This window comes from Rana temporaria, chromosome 3 (genome assembly GCF_905171775.1).
Source record: "Rana temporaria chromosome 3, aRanTem1.1, whole genome shotgun sequence".
Lineage (NCBI taxonomy): Eukaryota > Metazoa > Chordata > Amphibia > Anura > Ranidae > Rana > Rana temporaria.
The window spans coordinates 376,123,844-376,147,396 of record NC_053491.1 but is presented as its reverse complement, the minus strand read 5'-3'; the positions used below and the strand labels follow the sequence as shown (position 1 = coordinate 376,147,396).

The 23,553-nt window shown below is 45.6% G+C and overlaps 1 protein-coding gene across 3 annotated transcripts in view; it reads left to right on the top strand.

Moving 5' to 3' along the window:
- Nucleotides 1-23,553, top strand: part of ARNTL2 (aryl hydrocarbon receptor nuclear translocator like 2) — a 75,179-nt gene that overhangs the window by 11,608 nt on the left and 40,018 nt on the right. For all 3 annotated transcript variants that reach the window (XM_040345584.1, XM_040345582.1, XM_040345583.1), the window contains exon 2: nt 21,880-22,018. In XM_040345584.1, the coding sequence (XP_040201518.1) occupies nt 21,880-22,018 (139 nt within the window). The remainder of the gene's footprint in view (nt 1-21,879; nt 22,019-23,553) is intronic.

Sequence of the window (23,553 nt, the reverse complement as noted above, 5' to 3'; positions counted from 1 at the left end):
GGCCCGCGCAACTTTTGTGAATCGGTGGTAGTATGCAATTTGCATACTATACGCCGATCACAATGGCCGCGCCCCCTAGCGGCCAACGCAAGAATGCAGCCTGAGATATGAGGGCATAAGGAGGCTTATGTCTGTCATATCCTAGGCTGCAGTCCGCGTAGCGATGTTCCTGAATCAGGGGCATTCGCTACGCGGGAGCAAAACAGCTATTGCGCCGCGCAACAGCTTCTTGAATCTGGGCCATTGACTTTGTACCTTTTAGGCCTTGTACACACGACCGGATCTGTCCGATGAAAACGGTCCGCGGACCATTTTCATCGGACATGTCCGCTGGGATCATTTGGTCTGATGGCTGTACACACCATCAGACCAAATTCCCCGCGGACAGGATACGCGGTGACATGGCCGTGACGATGACGCGGCGACGTGCGCGACCCTGGAAGGTCAATGCTTCCACGCATGCGTCGAATCACTTTGACGCATGCAAGGGCTTTCGGCCGAGCGGACATGTCCGGTGAGTCATACAGACGACCGAACATGTCCGACGGACAGGCTTCCAGCGGACATGTTTCTTAGCATGCTAAGAAACATTTGTCCGCTGGAAACCTGTCCGCTCGGCCGGGAATCCGGTCGGCCGTACAGACGACCGAACATGTCCGTGGAAACTGGTCCGCGGACCAGTTTCAGCAAATATGTTCGGTCGTGTGTACGAGGCCTCAGTGTATCATGACAGATTCTGTACTTTTGGACTCCCAAGCCCAGCTTTTTTTTTTTTTTTTCTTATACTCTTCAGCTTTACTTTTGAAGGCCAACTACACCATGACCCTTTTATTGCTTCTGGCACCCCAATGGCGAGATGTTTTCATTGTTCGTGATTCCATGGATGGATGGATAAGAAGGATATTCATCTATGAGAGAGCGTGACACCTTTATTATGAGAGGGGGCAGAGCGGAACTATTGGGAAATCTCATCATCCGCACCTTCAAGAGATACTGATTGTACCATCCAGCGGTCACCCGAAACATCAGCTGTTTTTTTTAGAACTGGCACTTATATTTATTTTAAAACTGGTTTGTATGTGATTGCTCTGCATACGAGACAAAGGATAATGAGTTCACCATGTTTTCCGCTTTTATGAGAGAATTTTGGCTTGTTGGTTAAACTTGTAAAAGACTCGCTAGCTGGTGGCGTCCTGCGCTGTCTACGATATGATTCCGTCCCCGCCACACAAATGAGGGTAATCAGTTTCAGCTCGCTGGTGTTACGATTGGGTTTAATTTGTGTCTAGAATATGCGCTGTTCTCCTGGGAGAACCTCAGTGTGCGTTTTGAAACAGTTAATTTATTTCACGTCATGTGTGCCAACTGCTTCTATTAGGCAAGAATGCCCAGCGGGGAGCGTGCGTGGCTGTCCTCACTTTGCTCCAGAGTGTTCCTTCAGTTGTCTCTTGAAACAAACATCAGTGTCACACTTTTCTCCTGAGAGGTGATGAAGGCCAAGTGTCCCTGATGGATTGTCAACTGTTGAAGAACGCCGTCTAATTGAAACGTGAGAAATCAAAAAGCTCTTGGCACCCCTAAAACGTACTTTTCCCTTCTTCCTCGCAGTGGCAAAGGGTTTTAAAGTGGACCTATCATTAGATATATTTGTCACGTGCAGTGTAACACTTCCAGGCATTTATTATCTCTCGCTTTGATCCAGCTTTTCTTTTCCAGGAGAATGGCACCATCTTTGTTAAGGCATCACCCAGGGTCACCATCTGCTTCCTGTACCGAGATTCTGGCTCAGAGATGACACACAGTCATGTAAATCCTGATGCAGTTATTGGCTGTGGTCACAAATGTATGACACAGAGGATCTCTTTCTGCAGCTCACTTAAAGCGGAGTTCCACCCATATAAAAGTCAGCAGCTACAAAAAGAGTAGCTGCTGACTTTTAATAATCGGACACTCACCTGTTCCATGGTCCATCGATGCAGGCGAACTAAGCTCCTCTCCATGGTGCCAGTGATCTGACGATATGGTTCTGGCTATCGAGATGGTTCCTGTAAGGACTGCGCAGGCGCAATCCTTGCCAACGGAAATCTCCGAACCTCGGCCGTTGATCTGCCGAGCTGGTTCCAGCTATCGTAGAAGTTCCAGCGCAGGCGCAATCTGATGTGCCGAGATGGTTCCGGCTAACGGGAAAGTTAAAAAGCCTAAAAATAGCGGCGCTATACCGTCGGAATTGCTGCGGGATTCGGCCGCTAGCGGTGCAGTATTAACCCCCGCTAGTGGCTGATAAAGGGTTAATACCGCCAGCAATGCACCTCTGCAGAGGCGCATTGCCGGTGGTATTACCGCGGTTTCCCATTGTTTTAAATGGGAAGGAGCGTTGAAGGAGAGGTATACACGCCGCTCCTCTCACCGCTCCAAAGATGCTGCTAGCAGGAGATTTTTTTCTCTCCTGCCAGCGCATCGCCTCAGTGTGAAACCCTTGGGCTTTCACATTGAGAAGGCTGGGCAGGAGTTTTTCAGGCGGTATAGTAGCGCTATTTTTAGCGCTATACTGCCTGAAAAACTCCCCAGTGTGAAAGGGGTCGTAAGGAGCGATTACCTGCAAATGATCGGTCTTGGATGCAGACTGTCTACCTCCAGGGCTAGTCATTGCTTTCAATAGGGCTGCCGACTGCATCTGATTGCTGGGAACCCCTGCTGTGTCTCTTGCATAAATTCACTAAGACCCCTTTCACCAAAGCGCTGCTAAAAAAGCGCTAAAGTGCCTGTTCATTTTTGTGGAGCTTTAGTGGCATTTTAGCTGAGCTTTTGGGGCACTACCGGGGCGTTTTATGAATGGACAGCATCTTCAAAGGCGCCACAAAAGCATTGGCAACGTGACCTTAAAAAAAGAGGGAAAACCTGTTTTGTGGCGCTTTCAAAATGCTTTTGTGGCGCTTTGAAAGCGCTGCCCATTCATTTCAAAGGGCAGCAGTGCTTTTGGAACGTTATAGCGCTCCAAACCTGCCCCAAAGATGCTGCTTTTAGGACTTTTCCTAAAGTCCCGCAAGTGCACTGCCCCAGTGTGAAAGCACTCATTGAAGTGAATGGGAGGCAGTTTTCAGGCGCTATTTCTAGTGCCAAAACGCCTGAAAATTGCCTCAGTGTTAAAGGGGCCTAATGGTTCTATTTGCAATTGTGAATGGGGCCTTTTTTAGCTGTCCATTGAAGTTTTAGTCAGTAGTTGGGGGGGGCAGCTATAAATTAGCCTTGCGCATAGGGTTGCCACCTCATCCCTTTAAAACCGAACACATATTAATTACACAGGTTCTGTGACTAATTAAGGTGGTAATTAGACTCATTTGGTGCCTTACCTGCATTAAATTAGCCTCAGAACCTGTGTAATTCATATGTGTTCGGTTTTAAAGGGATGAGGTGGCAACCCTACTTGCGCATGGGCCCTTTATTAATTTTGTCCACCACTGCAGTCAGCTGAAGCCCCCAAAGCCTTTATATTATGACCTTAATTCACTGTGGCTGGCCTGAGCAACAAGATTTTCCCTGCATATAGAAACAAACAAATGGAAAAAGTGCCTATATTCTTGTGTCTAAGCTGAAGAGTGAGGCCCACTTCGGGGCAGGGGATAACCTGAAAACCTGAACCTCACAGGAATCGACCTACTGTCCAGTCATGAACTAGGAGGGCTTTGGATTTGGGTCACACAGAAAGCCTCCTCAGAGTGCTTCTTTGGTTTTAGTAGAACATGAATTGCTTCCAGAGCTGGGCGGATTATCTGCGCCTGGAACAGGAAATAGAGAAGACTTTGCTGGTTCTGCAGGAATAATAAGCAGATGGGTCATGGCTGCCAATGAGCAACAAGACGATTCATGTTTCTCTGTGAGATACAATGGATTTCATCACACTCTGAACATGTCTATATTAGCCCGATGCATCTTTGTAGTTTAAAATGTATCTAAACCCAAAAACTACAATATCATATTAGCTTTAACATGGTAATGTCATTTTATATGTGTTAATAAATCTGTAAATTTCATTAAAAATAATCCCCTGGTGATCCTGCCATGAAGGTCCTTGTTCGGCCTCTTCCTGTTATAGGCTGACAACACTGTGGCCCTGTCTCCAGATTGTGCATCTGGCTTCCAGTGGAGACTACTAGTGGCTGCTTCTAGACATGCAGGCATGGTGCACTGTTGTCACCATCAGAAAACCTGCCCTGTGAAATGCTATGCAGCCATTGCTGGAATGCCTATAGATTGGAAGTGGCTGGAAATAGGCTGCAGGTGGTATGCAGCACTGAGCTGCAACAATGGATGAAGAAAATGTAAATGGCAATGGTTCATGTTACACAGTGCTTTTTTCAAACTCATTGTTATTTGTCAAATTTTTGGGCCTCTTAAAGTGTTACTAAACCCAGGACCCTGCATTCACTATACCCGGTCTCTCACAGTACACAGAACATATAAATGCAATAGTTTTAGTAAATATTGTAGCGCCTGGCTATTTCATAGTACCAGTACTAGTTAAATTTAGAGGGAGATCAGAGTTTAGTTAAACTCTGATCCAAATTGTTAAGTGCAAAACAGGGTCTCTGTCTCAGCTTGGCTGTGCTGTAGGCTATTCTGTTGCATTGGGGTGTTCTTCCAACCCGGGTGCTGCAGGTGGCAGCAGTGGAGTCAAGTTTTGGGTGCTCTTTCCAATTAGGAGGGTTTGGCCTCGCTGTGCATGCTGGGGAGGGGTATTTATGAGGCAGACACCATTGGTTCTGGGTCTTCTTCTTCGAGTGTGGCACCCACCTTTAGGGTGACCACATCACGGCGCCCCGGCGTTATGGTATTCCTGGTTCCGGGACCATGTTGGCCCAGAGCATCTGAACAGCGACGGGAACCCAGTGAGCGACTGGGTTCCCACCTTTGAGGATCCCAAGCTGTATTGCTGTTTGGTGGGGAGTCCGTCTGAGGAGCGCCATTGAGAGGCTGGCGATCCAAAAGGGCCTTGACAAACCACTGGGGATCAAGGTAGCCGGACACTGAAGGATTGATCACCTGTCAGTCGGTACCTGGGCGACAAGTTGAAGGAGATCAAGGCGTAATTCATCTAAGGAGGATTGCTTCCGTAACTACAAGTCGGAGAGGGCCTGTGGCAGAGGTGTCTCCCTGAAGTTCACCAAGGAGGGTCTGTGGCAGAGACTTTTCCTCAAGTTCAAGTTCACCAAGGAGGGTCTGTGGCAGAGACTTTTCCTCAAGTTCAAGTTCAATAAGGAGGGTCTGTGGCAGAGATTCTATCCTACAAATGTTCGAGTGATACTCCGGCTGCCAGGTCAGTGAGAGAGGCCTGTCCGGGTACACTAAACCCAGGGCCGATCCGCCCTATAGGCTCACTATGCAAGCCATTTAGGGTCCCGCAAATCTGCGAAGGGCCCCCCAAATGACTAGAGGCCCCGTCTGGTGAGAAGTCATTTTCACCCCCTCACCCCGCTTCTCAACTCGCTGGCTGCATGGGAGAAGAGGTAAGAAGTCAGCACCCCCTGCTTCTCAATTTAATGTAAGATGTCATTTCCGACAGCAGAACACCCCCTACCCCCGCTTCTCAACTTTCTTTAATGTCACATGTCACTGTCGTCAGCGCCCCCCGCTTCTCATTTTTAATGTGCCATGTCATTTTGCTTAGGGCCCCAGGGAGGTCAGGATCGGCACTGACTAAACCCACTCACGCAAAAGAAGTGTTACGCTTGGGAGCAGGACTATTATTACGCCTGAATCTGCTGTTCTCCTTTTCTTCTTCAACTTTACTTTCCTCACCACAAGTTTATTGTTTTTACCCGGCTGGGTAATAAAGAGCACAGCAAAGAGCACCTATTGTGGACATTCCTTTACTTCTACCAAATGCAATACGCATCATTCACCCCTAGGAATTCGGGGGAGCCATGAGGTAAATGTGCCACCCAAAACAACCAGCAGCTCCTCCGGGGGTAGTGCTGCAATATAAACTGCTAAATACCTTTTATTGATTAGCAGTATATAGCAGTCCTATGATTTCTATCAGTGTCTGGTCGAGCACTGGTTAGAATTTGTCAAAGGCGTTTTTATTCTCCCCTGATTGTCTTGTGAGGCTGCATGACCCCTGACCCTCCCTCTGTCTGGACAGTGCTGATTGGTCCTGTGTTCATCACATGCACCCTCCCCCAAAAAAATTAAAAACTCTCTAGCAATGCACACCAAACTGAGCATGTGCAGAGTGCCCCCAAGGCTCTGTTCTATTAGGAGATGGTTTGGGGATTGTGGAAGAAGGGGAGGATCAGCGAAGACAGGATAAAACAATGCAGAGGATTAACCCCTTAGGTTCCACAGGGAGTATAACAAGCATGCTTTACTGAATATACAGACTGATTTTATTGTTGTGCGTTTAGTAACACTTTAATGCTTAATTTTTTTAAAGCTCAAGTTTAATCTGATTATACCTATTTTGGTTTCTCGCAATCACAATCGATGAGATAAAATCTCCATCCACTTGGATTCAAGACAGAATTCACACAGCTCCTCCTCCGCTCACAAGGTTGTTGTGAAATGTATCACTGCAGTACACCTGTTGCTGTACGTTTTCACAGTGTGTTAATGAGATGCATCGGTGTGTACGGGCCCTAAAATTTGTCAGGAACCCCTCCTCTTCTCTCCTGTGTACGTGTGCCAGGGATGACAGGAGACTCTTGGCATGTTATGGAAACAAACACGTAGTGTCGTCTTCACCACCTGTGATCGCTAGGCCTTGTCTGTCGGGAGAAGTAGGTCAGGGTGTGGCCACTATAAGCCTGTATTGTGAGTTTATCGATCTCCGCTCTGCTTTACAATTAACCCGTCCGCCCGCTCTCCTCACTGCATTACCAGATGGAGATTCAACTTATTTCACACACACAAAAAAAAAAAAATTGTAAAAACATTTAAGAAAAAAGGAACATTTTTGAAATTCACACGTTAAACATTATTGTAGATTTAAGAAATGGATCAGAAAATGTCCATTATTTGATTGTAAAGGGATTTTAATTTTTAAATAACAAACATGTTATACCAGCGGTCCCCCAGCAAGAGCAATTTGGCCACACCCACTGTAATCTGCAGCAGGCTATGCGTGCCGCAATACTACTCCTCCTTGGGGCACCCAAAGGTTTCCCGGGCCACTAAAGTGCTTGGGTTTGGCTTGAAGAAAAAGTGGCAACCCTAGCCTCAGCTCACCTTTAGACCCCTTTCACACTGAGGAGTTTTTTAGGCGGTACAGCGCTAAAAATAGCGCTGCTATACTGCCTGAAAAACTCCTTCACTGACTACTCAATGTGAAAGTCCGAGGGCTTTCACACTGAGGCGATGCGCTGGCGGGAGAGAAAAAAATCTCCTGTCAGCAGCATCTTTAGAGCGGCGTGTATACCGCTCCTTCACCGCTCCTTCCCATTTAAAACAATGGGAAACCGCAGCAATACCGCCCGCAATGCGCCTCTGCAGAGGCGCATTGTGGGCGGTATTAACCCTTTATCGGCCGCTTGCGGGGGTTAATACCGCACCGCTAGCGGCCGATTCCCGCGGCAATCCTGGCGGTATAGCGCTGCTATTTTTAGCGGCGCTATACCACCACCGCGGCTCCCGCTCCAATGTGAAAGGGGCCTTACATCACAACCCCCCTTTACATAACCCCCCCCCCCCCTTTTAAAGCAGTTTTCAGTTCCCCTTCACATCATAGCCCTGCTTTACAGTACAGTGCCCCTTTATAGTGCAGTCCTTATAAAGGGGACTGTATTGTAAAAGGGCACTGTGCTATAGACACTTTTTTCGTTTTGTTTAGCAGAAAAAAAAAAAAAAACTTGGTGATTAAATACTGTACTACCAAAAGAAAGCTTTAACTGTTACAAAAATGTATAAAAATTGCTTTGGGTTACAGTTTTGAATGACCGCGCATCTGTTATTCAAAGTGTAGCAGCGCTGAAAATTTACTTGGGCAGGAAAAGTGTCCAGTATTGAAGTGGTTAAAGTAGTGCATGCACTACGTTTGCTGCAGTCCGATGCAGTTCAGCCCATTCAAAATGAATAGGCTAAATTCACACTGCACTGAACCACATGTGAATCGCACAGGAACGTGGAGCGTGTTCCAATGTGATTTCTGCTGTGAACCAGCCCTCAAAGATACATTATATTACCAATAGTATTGGGACGCCTGCCTTTACATGCACTTGATCTTTAATGGCATCCCAGTCTTAGTCCATAGGGTTCAATATTAAGTTGCTCCGCCCTTCACAGCTTTAACTCTTCTGGGAAGGCTGTCCACAAGGTTTAGGAGTGTCTATGGGAATGTTTGACCATTCTTCCAGAAGCGCATTTGTGAGGTCAGACACTGATGTGGATGAGAAGTCCTGGCTCGCAGTCTCTGCTCCAATTCATCCCAAAGGTGTTCTATCAGGTCGAGGTCAGGCCTAAAACTGAATGGTGCAATATCTGGTGCAGCTTTGCATAGAAACCAATCCGCTTCCAGGGTTTATTGACAAAGCTTAACTGAACAAGCTAAAGTTACAGTGCCATGGAAAAGTATTCATACGCCTTGAAATTTTCCACATTTACAACCGAAAATGTAAAAAAAAAAAAATTTGAAGGAAATTTACGCGATAGACAGAAAATGATAAATGGTTTTCCAAATGTTTTACAAATAAATATGTGAAAAGTGTGGCATGTATTTTTATTGAGCCCCTCTGAGTCAATACTTTGTAGAACCACCTTTCCCTTCAATTACAGCTGCAAGTCTTTTTGGGTTGTCTCTACCAGCTTTGCACATCTAGAGAGTGACATTTTTGCCCATTCTTCTTTCCAAAATAGCTCAATCTCTGTCAGATTGGATGGAGAGAGTCTGTGAACAGCATTTTTCAAGACTTGCCACAGATTCTCAGTTGGATTTAGGTCTGGACTTTGGGCCATTCTAACACATGAATATGCTTTGATATAAACCATTCCATTGTAGATCTGTGAGTTGTGAGTTTTAGGAAGGGGTATCGGAGTAAAGAGGGCTGAATACAAATGCACACCACACTTTTCAGATATTTATTTGTAAGAAATTTTCAAAAGCATTTTATCATTTCCTTCCCTTTCTAAATTATGTGCCACTTGTCTATAACATAAACCTTTGTAAAGAAAATCCCAATAAAATACATTTACATTTTTGGTTGTAACATGACAAAATGTGGAACATTTCAGGGGGTATGAATACTTTTTCAAGGCCCAGTAGCCACCCCCCTTTCCTGACGGGCCAGGCAGCGTGCTCGGATAAGAGTCTGGTATAGACTTTGGGGGGACCCCCACACCGTTTTTTTTGGCGTAGGGGGTTCCCCTTAAAATCCACACCAGACTGAAGGGCCTGGTATGCTCTTAGAGGGGGAACCCATGCCAGTTTTTTATTTAAAATTTGGTGTGGAGTTCCCTCTTAAGATCATCAAAGCACAAGTCTCATGCCAAAGTCGGATCATGCAAGACGGCGATCCGACTTCAGTGATATTCAATGGGCTGAAGTCGGATCAAAGTAATAAAGGGAGCGTTTTCAAAGTCGGATCGACTTGTGTCGGACCAGTTCAGGGGGGGGGGGGTCATTTGCCCCATCCCCCAGAAACTAGTGAGCAGGCTGTGCTGATACTGACCCCCCCATCAGGACATGGAAGTGGCGCCGAAACTGACAGGCTCTGTGAAGAGACACAGGCAGCGCAAAAAATTACCACTTTTAAAGCGATTGTGCGATAATCTGATTCGATAGCCGATCTTGCCAGTTCATCCGAAATTATCTCATGGTGCAAGCACCAAAATTTTCCTCGTACGATACCAGATCGTACGATTTTCATTTTAACTAGTACAATTGTCATCCAATAATGCAATACAAATACACTACTGCACATTCGGAATTTTTATTCTGTCGATAATCGCATTGTGTATACGGGCGATAATGCAGACACCACATCCAGGCACTAATAGGCTGCAATATATGAAAACTGTACTTGGGTTCATATTATACACCTAGCCAAACCACTGAGTGTCACTTTCTGATTGATGCTCTTTTTGCGCTTCCTTGTTGACTAAGTCTGTAGGGTTGTAGGTGTATTTTACGGCTCTCTGTAGGCGTGATGGCTTCCATGAGTCACGATAAATTAATAATAGCACAGCCATCTAATCGTGTTGATGCACGTAGTCATTAACCTCATGCTAATTCCTCAGTAATTATAACATTATTTTAGGTGAGAGATGGGATTGCACCACAGCCTCTGAGACATACCTGTGTAACGCGAGAAACAAAAATGTGGCCTTTAACCCGTTCATGTCCCAGTGTGCGCTGTACATTGTATGTACACAACTGCTTACTGTCGCCACACTGGCTGAAAGTCCTTCATGATAAAACTCACATTTCTATTATTCTATTTCATATGTAGAATTGTTGTTTCTCCCTCTCGTGGCATCAAGCAGTGAAGTCAGCAGTCCTGCTTTAATGTAGATGTGGATTTGTTTTTATTGCTTAAATGCTTTCCGACTAGCCAATGCCATTATACTGCGGCAGATCGTCTCTTTCCCGCAAACCGCCGTAGCTGTATGCCGGTCCCTTTAACAGCTATAGCAGGCTGCACGGCGGGGGAGCTGATGCACATGGCCGGCGTCCACGATGTCTGCCAGCCATCCGCGATCGCTTCACAGAGAGCCAGAACAGGCATCTGTCAATGTAAACAAACGGATCCCTATTCTGTTACAGAGTGATCATCTGTTCCTAGTGATTAGGAACAGCGATCTCTCTGTACTGTCAGTCAGTCCACTCCACCCCCCACAGTTAGAAACACATCCCAGGGAACACCTTTAACCCCTTGTGTTAACCCCTTCCCTGCTAGTGTCATTTATACAGTAATCAGTTCATTTTTATAGCACTAATCGCTGTATAAATGTCACTGGTCCCAAAAAGTTGGCCGATCTGTCCGTTGCAATGTCGCAGTCCCGCTAAAAATCACTGATCAACGCCATTACTAGGAAAAAATAAAAATATGTGGAAGAATATATAGGCCCGGATTCACAAAGCACTTACGCCGACGTATCTCCAGATCCGCCGCGTAAGTGTAAGTATGCGCCATCGTATCTATGCGCCATGCTCATAAACTGAGATACGCCTGAAAATAGGCTTCATCCGACCGACGTAACTTTCCTACGCCGTCGTATCGTGGGGGCATATTTATGCTGGGCGCATTTGCCGCTCCCATAGATTTTCTATGCACATATGCAAATGAGGGAGATACGCCGATTCACAAACGTAGTTGCGCCCGGCGCATTATATACGCAGTTTGCGCAATTCATGCTAAGGTATGGACCAGGGAACACAAGCCGTCGTATCTTTTGGTGTTTACGTTGTAGGTGAATACGACTAGGTGTAGGTTACGTTCACGTCGTAGGCAGTGATCCGTCGTATCTTAGGGAGTAGTTCCGACGTGATTCTGAGCATGCACACAGGGATGCAGCCATGGGACGGCGCATGCGCCGTTCATTTTAAGTACTTCTATGACGCTTGGCCCATCATTTGCATGGGGTCACGCCTCATTAGCATGGCTCACGCCCACTTCCACCTACGCTGGCTTACGCTGAGGAAACCCAACGTATCTTTAAGGCTGCATTCACACCTGAGCGTAGGTCGTTCGGTCGTTTTTTTTCCGGCGTTTTGTCGCGCGTATGCTTATTTGCGCGTTTGCATACAGCGTCGCTCGACGTTTTTGTACTTCCACGTTTTTTATTTTAGCCAATAGGAAAAATGATCATCTTTTCATCACTTGTTACTATGTTGGTAGATTTTTTTTATCTTCTGCCTGGGTGAAATGTTCTATTGATTAAAGCGACGAAACGCCCGTAGCAAACGCTCATTGTCGCGCTAGTCGCTTGAATCGAGCCTTTCCATTACCTTCTATGGGAAATGGAAATGGAATGGCGTCGGGCGTTTTGGAGTGGAGATGTGAACCATCTCCATAGGGAATAATGTATTTTTTCCCCTCTAGCGTTTTTGAGCGTCGCGACAAAACGCTCAGGTGTGAATGCAGCCTTAGAGCGAGTGCTTTGTGAATCCAGTGCTTGCATCTGTGCGCTGCGTCGGCGTAGCGTATATTAGATACGCTACGCCTGCATAAATATGCGCCGATGTATGGGAATCTGGGCCATATTGGCCTAAACTGATGAAGACATTTTTGTTTTGTTTTTTAAATTATTTTTGGGATATTTTATTATAGCAAAAAGTTAATAATATATATATTTTTTTCAAAATTGTCAGTCTTTTTCTGTTTATAGCACAAAAAATTAAAACTCCAGAGGCGATCAAATACTACCAAAAGAAAGCTCTATTTGTGGGAAAAAAAGGACATCAATTTTGTTTCAGTACAACGTCGCATGACCACACAATTGTCAGTTAAAGCGAGGCAGTGCCATATAGCAACAAATGGCCGTCTGGCATTTACCAATCAGTTTCCTATGTCTCACAGACTTCTGTGGTGAGATCTCCAGGTTTCAATTTCAGGTTTGCACATCTGCCACAAGTGAGTCACTTGCTCTGTTTTATAAATAAAGCCTCGTACACACTATGATTAAATCGGACAGCAGATTTTTCCACCAACAAAAAATGCAAATGCAAAAATGACAATAATTTGTATGAAAATTCTTGAACAAAGGCAAACTTCTCTATGACCAGTACTAGTGTCTTCCGGGTCGTTCTTTGCTTCTGCAGATCAAACCGAGGATAAAGCTGGCCACGGATGAATCTCTATGAGCTTCTATGAGTTATGTCCAAGGAGGTGCAGGACATTTCCTGAACGTATCTTTATTATTTATATCTGACAAGTTAATGGCTCTGCCTGAGCATACAGTAAAGCCATGTACACACGATCGGTTTGTCTGCTGAAAACCGACAGATGGACTGTTTTCATCGGACAAACCGATCGTGTGTGGGTCCCCATCAGTTTTATTTCCACCGGTGTAAAAAAATAGAACATGTTTTAAATTTTCCCTATGGATAAAAAGACGATAGAAAAATCCGATCGTCTGTATGGAACTCCATCGGTCAAAATTCAACGCATGCTCAGAATCAAGTCGACGCCTGCTTGGAAGCATTGAACTTCATTTTTTCGGCTTGTCGTAGTGTTTTACGTCACCGCATTTGGACACGATCGGATTTTGACTGATGGTGTGTAGGGAAGACTGATGAAAGTCGGCTTCATCGGATATCCGACGAAAAAATCCATCGGATTAGATTCCATCAGATATCCGATCGTGTGTAAAGAGCTTTACACTGAGAGCAGGGTGAGAGGAGCGAGAGAGGCACACAAAGCAGCTATCCTCTGCTGTCCATTCAGAGAAGCCTTTGTAATTGGTGAAGGAGTTCACATAATACAAAGGCTTCTGTGAGTTAGGCTGGAGGTGGTTTGGGGCAGGCAAGCAGCTGAACCAATTGTAATGTTGAAAATACTTCGACCTGAAGCATCAGCACTGGGCTCCCGGAAATCCAGCGATATCAATAGCAATCTTCAAGAAGCGCAATAAAACTGTCACATGTAAATAATAAAGGTAGATCCAGGAGATGTCATGCAGTGCCTTGGACTTAATGCATAGTATGCCAACATCTTTTATAAAGGAGCTGAATGCCTGGAATTCAGCTTTAAATTCTGCTCATTTTAGGGTTATGGTGTGTTGTGGCGTCTGTTGTGGCGACCCTGACCCTGATTGCAGGACTCTAACTTGCTCAGCCCAGCCACAGCTATCAATTTCTTTGGCTCCATCTCTTTTAATCCTTGCTCCAGTTTCTTTAAATGGACATGGTTTGGAAAGCTGGCTGTCTGTCATTGTATTTGTAAGCATTGTTATCAGTATTTAGGTTAGTGGGACTTACAGGGAGGGAGAGCCCATTAATCTGTGGTGGAGGATTTTGTATTTGGACTTTTTTTTTTTTTTATGTAACAGAATATTCCTATTTTCTTCCTGACCTATAATTGAGTGATTTCATAGCTCCACGCTCCGTCCCCCCGGGCTGTCTGCATATGCGTCACCGCCATCAATGTCACTTCACCGCATGTGGATTTTCCAGATTGTTCTGCCGTATAATTAGCGGCGGATTAGAGGATTGTGAAATAATAAGGCTATTATTAGCCAAGACAGGGAGTCAAGTCGGTAAAATTCAAATGTTCAGGTCGGACAGGAGAGACTGGGTGTGTTATCGGTGGAATTTCTGCTTCAGCTTTACTGAAGCTGGTGTATAAGGCTGAGTGCACAACGCCGCCGCAAGCGGCGCACAGCAGGGGTCCGGTGCGTGCTGGTTCACCGGTTCAGGTCCAATTTCAGTCCGAATTTTGGGCTGAAATCAAACCTAAAATGCATAAAAAAAGGCACGTGTTTTTCCGGCAATTCGCATAAGCGTGAACCCGGCCTTAAGCTGGCCATACACCTCTCCAACTTTGTCCGGTTCCTGCTGGCTCGGCCAAAATTTGAGCAATGTATGACCCTGCTGACACCACTCTGTTCGACAAATGTTGGTTAGATGACTTGACAAAAAGTCTGAAAATTGTTGTCCAATCAGATGCAGACACTCTTCAGGTATACCGTCAGCGCAGGAGCTGGTCACCATTGACACAGGATTAAAAGATTTTTTTTTGAGTTGTCAGCAAAACAGGAATGGAGGGAAATTCCTTCAGTGGGGAGGTGACACCTGTCCCCAAGGATTTCCCTCACTGTAGTGACAACTGTCCCCAAGGACTTCCCTCACTGTAGTGACAACTGTCCCCAAGGACTTCCCTCACTGTAGTGACAACTGTCCCCAAGGACTTCCCTCACTGTAGTGACAACTGTCCCCAAGGACTTCCCTCACTGTAGTGACAACTGTCCCCAAGGACTTCCCTCACTGTAGTGACAACTGTCCCCAAGGACTTCCCTCACTGTAGTGACAACTGTCCCCAAGGACTTCCCTCACTGTAGTGACAACTGTCCCCAAGGACTTCCCTCACTGTAGTGACAACTGTCCCCAAGGACTTCCCTCACTGTAGTGACAACTGTCCCCAAGGACTTCCCTCACTGTAGTGACGACTGTCCCCAAGGACTTCCCTCACTGTAGTGACGACTGTCCCCAAGGACTTCCCTCACTGTAGTGACGACTGTCCCCAAGGATTTCCCTCACTGTAGTGACAACTGTCTCCAAGGACTTCCCTCACTGTAGTGACAACTGTCCCCAAGGACTTCCCTCACTGTAGTGACAACTGTCCCCAAGGACTTCCCTCACTGTAGTGACAACTGTCCCCAAGGACTTCCCTCACTGTAGTGACAACTGTCCCCAAGGACTTCCCTCACTGTAGTGACAACTGTCCCCAAGGACTTCCCTCACTGTAGTGACAACTGTCCCCAAGGACTTCCCTCACTGTAGTGACAACTGTCCCCAAGGACTTCCCTCACTGTAGTGACAACTGTCCCCAAGGACTTCCCTCACTGTAGAAATTTCCCCTCAATTCCTTTTGTGTCTACAGACCGGGAAGAAAGGGAAATCTCTCTTCTGGGACACAGATGGGCAAAAATAGACAGGCAATGTAACCTTTTCCTACTCTATATTCATAATGTGAAAAACTGAGGGGAAAGGAGCAATGTGTGTGTGAGTTAGGCTTTAACATGATGGAGGCACTGGGCCTTAAAAGGACCTTTGCCATACAGTGGGGGTCCTTCAGGGCCGGTCCGCCCTATAGGCTCACTATGCAAGCCGCTTAGGGCCCCGCAAAGCTGCAGAGGGCCCCCCAAATTACTAGAGGCCCCACCTGGTGAGAAGTAATTTTCGGCCCCTCATCCCGCTGGCTGCATGGGAGAAGAGGTAAGAAGCCAGCACCCCCAGCTTCTCACTTTAATGTAAGATGTCATTTCTGACAGCAGAACACCCCCTCCCCCCGCTTCTCAACTTCAATCTTTAATGTGACATGTCACTGTCGGCAGCGCCCCCCCCCCCGCTTCTCAACTTTAATGTGACATGTAATTTTGCTTAGGGCCCCAGGGAGGTCAGGATCGGCACTGGGGTCCTTCATAATGCCAAGTTGGAACAGCCTTTGAACAGTGGTGACTATGCAGTGTGGTGCAGTTGTAAGACCGGCTGAGTTTAGCAGAATGACAGATATTTTTTTGGATTTAGCAGGCTGGTTGGGGTTTCACTTTAACCTGATACACGTAATGTTAATGTCCAGTAACCTACTGTGACCAATCACGGAGCAGATTCTTGAAATCAAATTCTGCTGCACAGTATAAATCTTATTTGGTTGCTATGGGTTACAGCAGTTGTCCCTCCCCCGTAAATAGACCTTAAATCTTTTCTAGCAGTACAAGGGAGGAAAATGCTATTTACAGCTCGCTGATCTGTGATCTTCAGTGTATTATGCTTCACAGCAGCCGGCCGCCTCCAGGTCAGACGGGATTTGTGAAAAAGACTAATCTCCTGGCAAAGCCCAGTAATAACTGTCTGGCTGCCGGGTCATGTTCTCTGCAGGGATAAAGTTCCTGTCTTTACGGTCTTAAAGGTCCAGACCACCCAAAGATCGATGTTTCAGTGTCAGGTGGGTGGTTTCTTCTATCTTTCAGGGACTCTATTGGTGAAATCTCTGCAGTTCTAGATCTGTACACCTGCTGAGCCCATTATGAGAGGTTCCCACCATGACTGTGCTGAGGTCTCAGGTCTGCATATCTTCTGTGCCCAGTATGAGGGGCTCTGCTAAGTTCATGGGTCTGTACACCTGCTGTGCCCATTATGAGAGGTTCCCACCATGACTGTGCTGAGGTCTCAGGTCTGCATATCTTCTGTGCCCAGTATGAGGGGCTCTGCTAAGTTCATGGGTCTGTACACCTGCTGTGCCCATTATGAGAGGTTCCCACCATGACTGTGCTGAGGTCTCAGGTCTGCACATCTTCTGTGCCCAGTATGAGGGGCTCTGCTAAGTTCATGGGTCTGTACACCTGCTGTGCCCATTATGAGAGGTTCCCACCATGACTGTGCTGAGGTCTCAGGTCTGCACACCTTCTGTGCCCAGTATGAGGGGCTCTGCTAAGTTCATGGGTCGGTACACCTGCTGTACCCCTTATAATGGTCCCCCCCCCCAAACCTGCGCTAAGTTCCTTGGTCTGTACACCTTCTATGACCATTGAGGAGTACCCACTATCCCTGAGCTAAGTTCCTAGGTCTGCACACCCGCTGTGCCAATATGAGGGGTTCCCATCATCCTTATAGGGGTCCCCGCCAACCCTGTGCAGAGTTCCTGGGTCTGTGCACCTGCTATGACCATTATGAGGAGTTCCCACCATCCCTGAGCTACGTTTTTATGTCTGCACACCCACTGTACCAATTATGAGGGGCTCTGCTCTGAGTTCATGGGTTTGTACACCTTCTGTAACTATTATCAGGGGCTCCCACCATCCTGGAGCTGAATTCCCAGGTCTGTATATCCGCTATGCCCATTATAAGCGGTTTCTACCATCTCTGTGCTAAGTCCCTGGGTTTGAACACCTGTTGTGCCCATTATGAGATGTTACTGACATTCCTATGTTGAGTTCAAGCTTCTTTGCACCAACTTTGCCCATTATGAGGGGTTCCCAAAGGAGATATTTTCCAAAAAAGAGGCACCTATGTCTACGGTGCATGCGAGCTGTAGACAACGGCGCAGGTGTACTGAGCGTACCGTTGGTGAAGGGGATCGTGCCGTCACTAGCGGCTCCCGCGCTCATGTGCGGGAGTGACGTCATCGCTGCTCCGGCCAGTCACAGCGCCGGAGTAGCGATACCCGGAACTCACTCTGGGAGAGATAGCGGCGGTGGAGGTGGTGATCGAGGACCGCTTCTGACAACTCAAGCCCTGATTACGGGGAAGTGTTTTGTCTTTAAAATGCGTTGGATGTCCTGTGTGACCTTATTATAATTATTAAAGCTGGGGAAATATTGTTTAAATACAAGTCTTGTGTATTGTCTTGGTGTGCTCTGTGTATTGCTTCCTGATCTCTACAGTAGATCAGTGTGAAACTTTCCCTCTGTGGAGGAGCTTCCTGTAATACAGACCGGTCACTGCTGCTCTCTCCTTGTGCAGGGTGACTGGTCTTGTCTCCGCCCCCTCCTGTAGTGGGTGAGTACTGCTGGGTCCCTACCACAGCTTTGCTCTCTGCACAGACTATGTACAGCATAGTGATGTTGCCACTGCTACTGTTAGGCCCCATGCACACGAGATGCTGGTAAACTTGAGTTCAGAGGCATTTGGGCATTTTTTTCAACTGCCCCTGAACACATTTAATGTTATCCTATGTGTCCATGCACACATTCACGTTTTTTTTGCGTTTTAAAGCAGTTGGGTTTAGACTCGTTATTTCAAAATTCTGGGTTCAGAGCAAACGTTTTTGCGTTTCAAAGCTTTGGGAGGGTCTACAATGTCTTTGTTATGAACGCTGATAGCCGCAAACGCGGTAAAACGCAGCTAAACGCAGCAAAGCGCCACAAGATTCGCGGCAAAAACAGCCGTTTTAAATGCCGGTTTTTGCCTTTGAAAACTTGAGTTTACATGTGTTTGCATTTGCTTCTCGTGTGCATGGGGCCTTAGGCCTCTTGCACACGATACTCCTGTTTGAGCATCAATTTCTTTAACTGTTTTTTTTTTTTTTTTTTGCACACTTTCGCGCATATGCGTTTGCGGATTTATGCGCATGCGTGCAAATTTATGCTCGTGTTTACAATGTTAATGGGCAATTGGCGCAAAAACGTGCGCATACGCGTGCATTAGGTGTAAATTACTGACCAAAAACATTTTTTTTCACTGAACAATACATGGTGCTTGCTTACGTGCCTGTGTGCATAGGCACATTGTAATTAATGGGCTATATTTTAGTTCAGTAAAAAAAAAGCTGTACTGAGCTTTTTCAAGCTGCAGTGTGCAAGAGGCCGTACAAGGTACTGTCTGGGTTTGCAAAGGCATTTGATGCAGTTTTTTCTGTGCTTATAAATTTCTGCCACAGATCAGCCCCTGCTGCAGTCTCTTGCTTGTGACCGGCTTCAAAGTTCCAGTATTATAGTCCGATGACTGAGGGAGAGGAGACTAAGGAAATGCTTCCACCTGCCTGCAGCAAAATAATGACTCCTCTCTGACTAGGCAGAGTCGCTCACTGGGGCTCAAGGATGACTTTTTAATGATAAAAGGTGGAGCTTTTTTCTTATAGAATGACATGAGACACAAGACTTGTAATGTTGCTGAAAGGTTGACTTTAAATGCTCAGAGCTCTAGTTTCAATCCTGAAAACGCCTGTAAATACAGGCTGCTGCGACTTCTTTGAGGTGTGCAGTTATGCTAAAATTACAAGCTAAGGCCCCATGCACACGGGACGCCGGTGCAAACTCTGCTAAACACACGTTTTTAAAGGCTAAAACCGGCGTTTTAAAATGCCTGTTTTGCCGTGAATTTCGCTGCGTTTTACCGCGTTTGCGTTTATAAGCGTTTAGTTAAGAAACATCATGCTGTTTTTTTTTTTTGTAAAGCATTTTGCGGTACAACGCCATGTCCTGATGTGCGACAACAAGCAAGGTGCCCCCTCTTCCGAAACCCTCGGGATGTTCTGTACGATGTGGAAGCTTTTCCCTCAAATTATTCACCTCCCCACGATGATTTGTATGACCTATCAGTGTGCCAAACAAAATGAAACACGATGAGCACAGTGTGAATAGTAAACACAGCTAGTGTATTCAGGTCACTTCTCATTAAAGCTCAATGCCAGGATAAGCAAATCTTGTGTAAATACAAGACGTATGTGTGTTATTACTTGAATCTTGGTGTGTTTTGTATATTTCTTCCAGATCTGTGCAATAATCCAGTGTGAGACTTTCCCTCTGTGTAGGGACTTCCTGTAATAAAGACCAGTCACTGTTGCTCTCTCCTTGTGCAGGGTGACTGGTCTTGTCTCCGCCCCCTCCTCTCTCTGCGCAGGCTATGTACGGTGTCACTGTTAATTTTACAAAGTAATATCTGGGACTGCAAAGGCATTCTGTGTACACAAAGTGGGTTTATATCCTTTGTGGCTAATGAAGAATATTTAAATAAAAAATGTTGTGCTTGGAGTTGAGCTTTAAAGTAGATCTGAACCATAAATGGATGGTATTGATTTGCTAACAGACCATGTATCGTAAATATTTGTCACGGTTCTATTTTTTAAAACACTTTCTCTGGTGGATATTATTTCTTTAGACCGACTTCCTAATGGTGTCAATGTTTGACCATGTCTGAGCTATGTGTTGTACACTGCCACCTAGTCTCCTTGATCGGGGGGGCATGTGATAGGGTTGACAACATAGGAACATAATTGGGAGACAGTTCTTACCCCATAACAGGAAGTGCCTGAACAAGAACCACGATGACAGGATCACCAGGGAATATTTTAATGAAAAGTTCAGATTTCAAAAGTGGGACAACTAATTTTGAAATTAGAGTAACATGTTACAGCTTATGTGGGATTTTATCGATTGGGTTTAGATATACTTTAACCATTTGCCAACCGCGCTATAGCCGATTCACTGCTACAGCATGGCCGGCCTGTTTTGGGCATCAGATCACATCACCCCGTAATGGTGCCTGCTGCGGTGCGTGGGTGGCACACTCTGTGATCACTGTGTCCGCTGGACACAGCTGATCACAGATCAGAGTAAAGAGCCAATCAGCAGCTCTTTACCACTTAATCAGCTTTGTCCAATCACAGCTTATTACAATGTAAACATAAGCCAGTTATCGGCATTCCTTTTCTCACACTGATCGCATAAGGAGAGGGGAGGAGAGACAATAATAGCTTGTGTTAAAGGGACATTACATTGATAATCAGGGCACTAATTATCAGTGTCCTGATTATCAGTGCAGTCCCAACAGTAGACAGCTAGTGCTGCCAATCTGTTCCACCTCATTAGTGTCCATCAGTGTCGCCTATCAGTGCCTACCCTTGCCACCTATCCGTGGTGCCCATCAGTGCTGCCTATCAGTGCAGCCTCATCAGTGCCCATCAGTGAAACCTCATCAGTGCCTATCAGTGCAACCTCATCAGCGCACATCAGTGAAGGAGAAAAATTATTACCTGTTTGCAACATTTTATAACAAACTATAAAAAACTTTTTATTTTTGGTTAATAAACTTAAAGGAATCTTCATGCCTAAGCAACTGTTAAAGTAACTGTCATGAGGAGAGGGGCTTAAAGGGAACCTGGCACATGAAAATAAGGGTTTTAAACATGAATACGTTCAGGAGTCGCACAGTCAACAAAGTAAATTTCCCAAGTCACCTCCCAATCACTTATATTGGCAGTTGGGACGTGCCTTGCATGTGAATGTCAGAGTCTTTTACCAGTGCTGAGATTGGCTAGTCAGGGAATTTACAGCTCACATGAGCCTCAGGAGAGAAGCTAGTATTCTGCTTTTACATCAAAGCGGAGTGATGCCTTAAAGTGATGCCTTATAAAAGAAGCCCAGAAAATGTAGTTATTTATTAAAAAATGTAAGAATTTAAATGCAGTTAGTATTCAATTTAATTTAGTATTGGTTTCCTGTAATCCCCTGTATGGTTGGTCTACTGCTGCTCCTTCAATGTCCACCTAAAGGTTGTAGGAAGGAAGGTGACCAAGCTATTTAGCTCTAACTGTAGTAGAAAAAAGTCACTGGCCATGTAGCATGGCTGTGTAAATCTTAGGACTGGCTGGAAAAATCTAAAATCCTTAGAAATGCTCCTAATGTATGTATTTTGACTGTGTTCCGTGTTTGTCTAGCGTTAATATGTGTATTTTCTGTAGTGCCTCCTGTACTTTTTCTTGTTGCTTATGAATCTCTTTCTTGCAACAGATACCCTGATTATGGAACCCAGCCAGTGTCTGGCAGTGTCCAGTATTCTGGGTCCAATGCCGAGCTCCGTCAGCTCCAGGTCCTTTAGCCCGCTGTTGGAGTATTCCCGCAAGAGGAGGTTCAGCGAGACTGATAGTCAGTAAGTGCTCCAGAAATAAAACGCATTGAATTAGAGTGCGTATTGTCCAGATGGGGAAGCCTTTTTCTAGTTTTAATGTGTCTTCCCCACTTTTCTTTTCTGTTCCATATTTTCATGATTGTATTTTACTGCTTAAAGTGGACCTTGCACTTTAGGCAATTTGCTAATATAAAGCATTGCATCTTTTAAAACATTTTGTGCATTTTGCTTTACTTATTGCAATGCAACCCAAACTATCTAACAAAACAAATGATGAAAATCTGATGTAGGAATGCTATATATATATATTTGTAGTCAGCGTCTTCCCTCGTAACGTGAGACAACCCTAATGACCAAGACCTGCGGTATGCCTTGGCCTAGCTGGTCGGTACGCCTAAAAGAGGGCATACCCTTGGATAAGAGAATGATAATGACTGATATCTGAAATGAAATGAAAATATGAAATTAAAAAGGGGGACGGGAGGGTGGGCACCAGAAGCCGAGCCGACGAGGGACCTGCAGGGGGAGGAGAGATATATACCCCCCCAGACTCCTCCTACAAATCCAGGCTAGCCTGCGGCCAGCCTTATGACATATATATATATATATATATATATATATATATATATATATATATATATATATATATATATATATATAAAAAAATCTAAATTGTAAGCTGGCCATACACAAATTTAAATTTGTTCGGTTTCAGCGGGAACCATGTAGGCAGGTTGTACAGGCCAATCGACTTCTGTACAATCGTTCTGTTGGATTTTTCCCTGCTCGATCAGTGCCACCGGCTATAGCCGGCAGGGCTAATCTGTGTTTTTTGTCAGAATCAACAAAATCAAAACTAACTCCTCTATGGGCTGCCTTAGAGATAGATGGCAGTGTTATCTAGAGCCATGAAGCTGACCCACTTTATCCCCTTATGATGTTATAATTGTGAGGCTACTTTCACCCTGAGGCGCTTTGCAGGCGATTCAGCACTAAAAATAGCACCTGCAAAGCAACCCGAAAGTGCCTCTCCTTTCACTCCAGTGTGAAAGCCCGAGAGCTTTCACACTGGAGCAGTGTGCTGGCACGACGGTTGAAAAAGTCCTGCCAGCCACATCTTTGAGGCGCTGTAAGAGCGGTGTATACACCACCATTACTGTGCCCCTGCCCATTGAAAATATTGGGCAGTACCCCCGCTGCAGCAGTACTTTGCAGGCGGTTTTTACCCTTTTTCAGACGCTAGCAGGGGGTTAAAAGTGCTAAAAATAGCATCACTTTACCGCTGACGCCGCCGACGCCTCAGTGTGAAAGTAGCCTAAAAGTCTTCCAAAGTATGATATCAGACACAACCCCCCCCCCCTACCCCATTGCAGTTTGGGGGCCTCTATGTACACAGTCAAGGCTTCTGCATTTCAGTATGTTTAGGGTGTAGAAACCTAAATTGGGGATGTATCTAATTTTCATGTTCTGGTCATAAGGGCTTTATTCCAGTTATACATTTTTATCATGTTTGTCATGACTGGTATCCTTTTGGTTTTGTAAAATAATTTCATAAC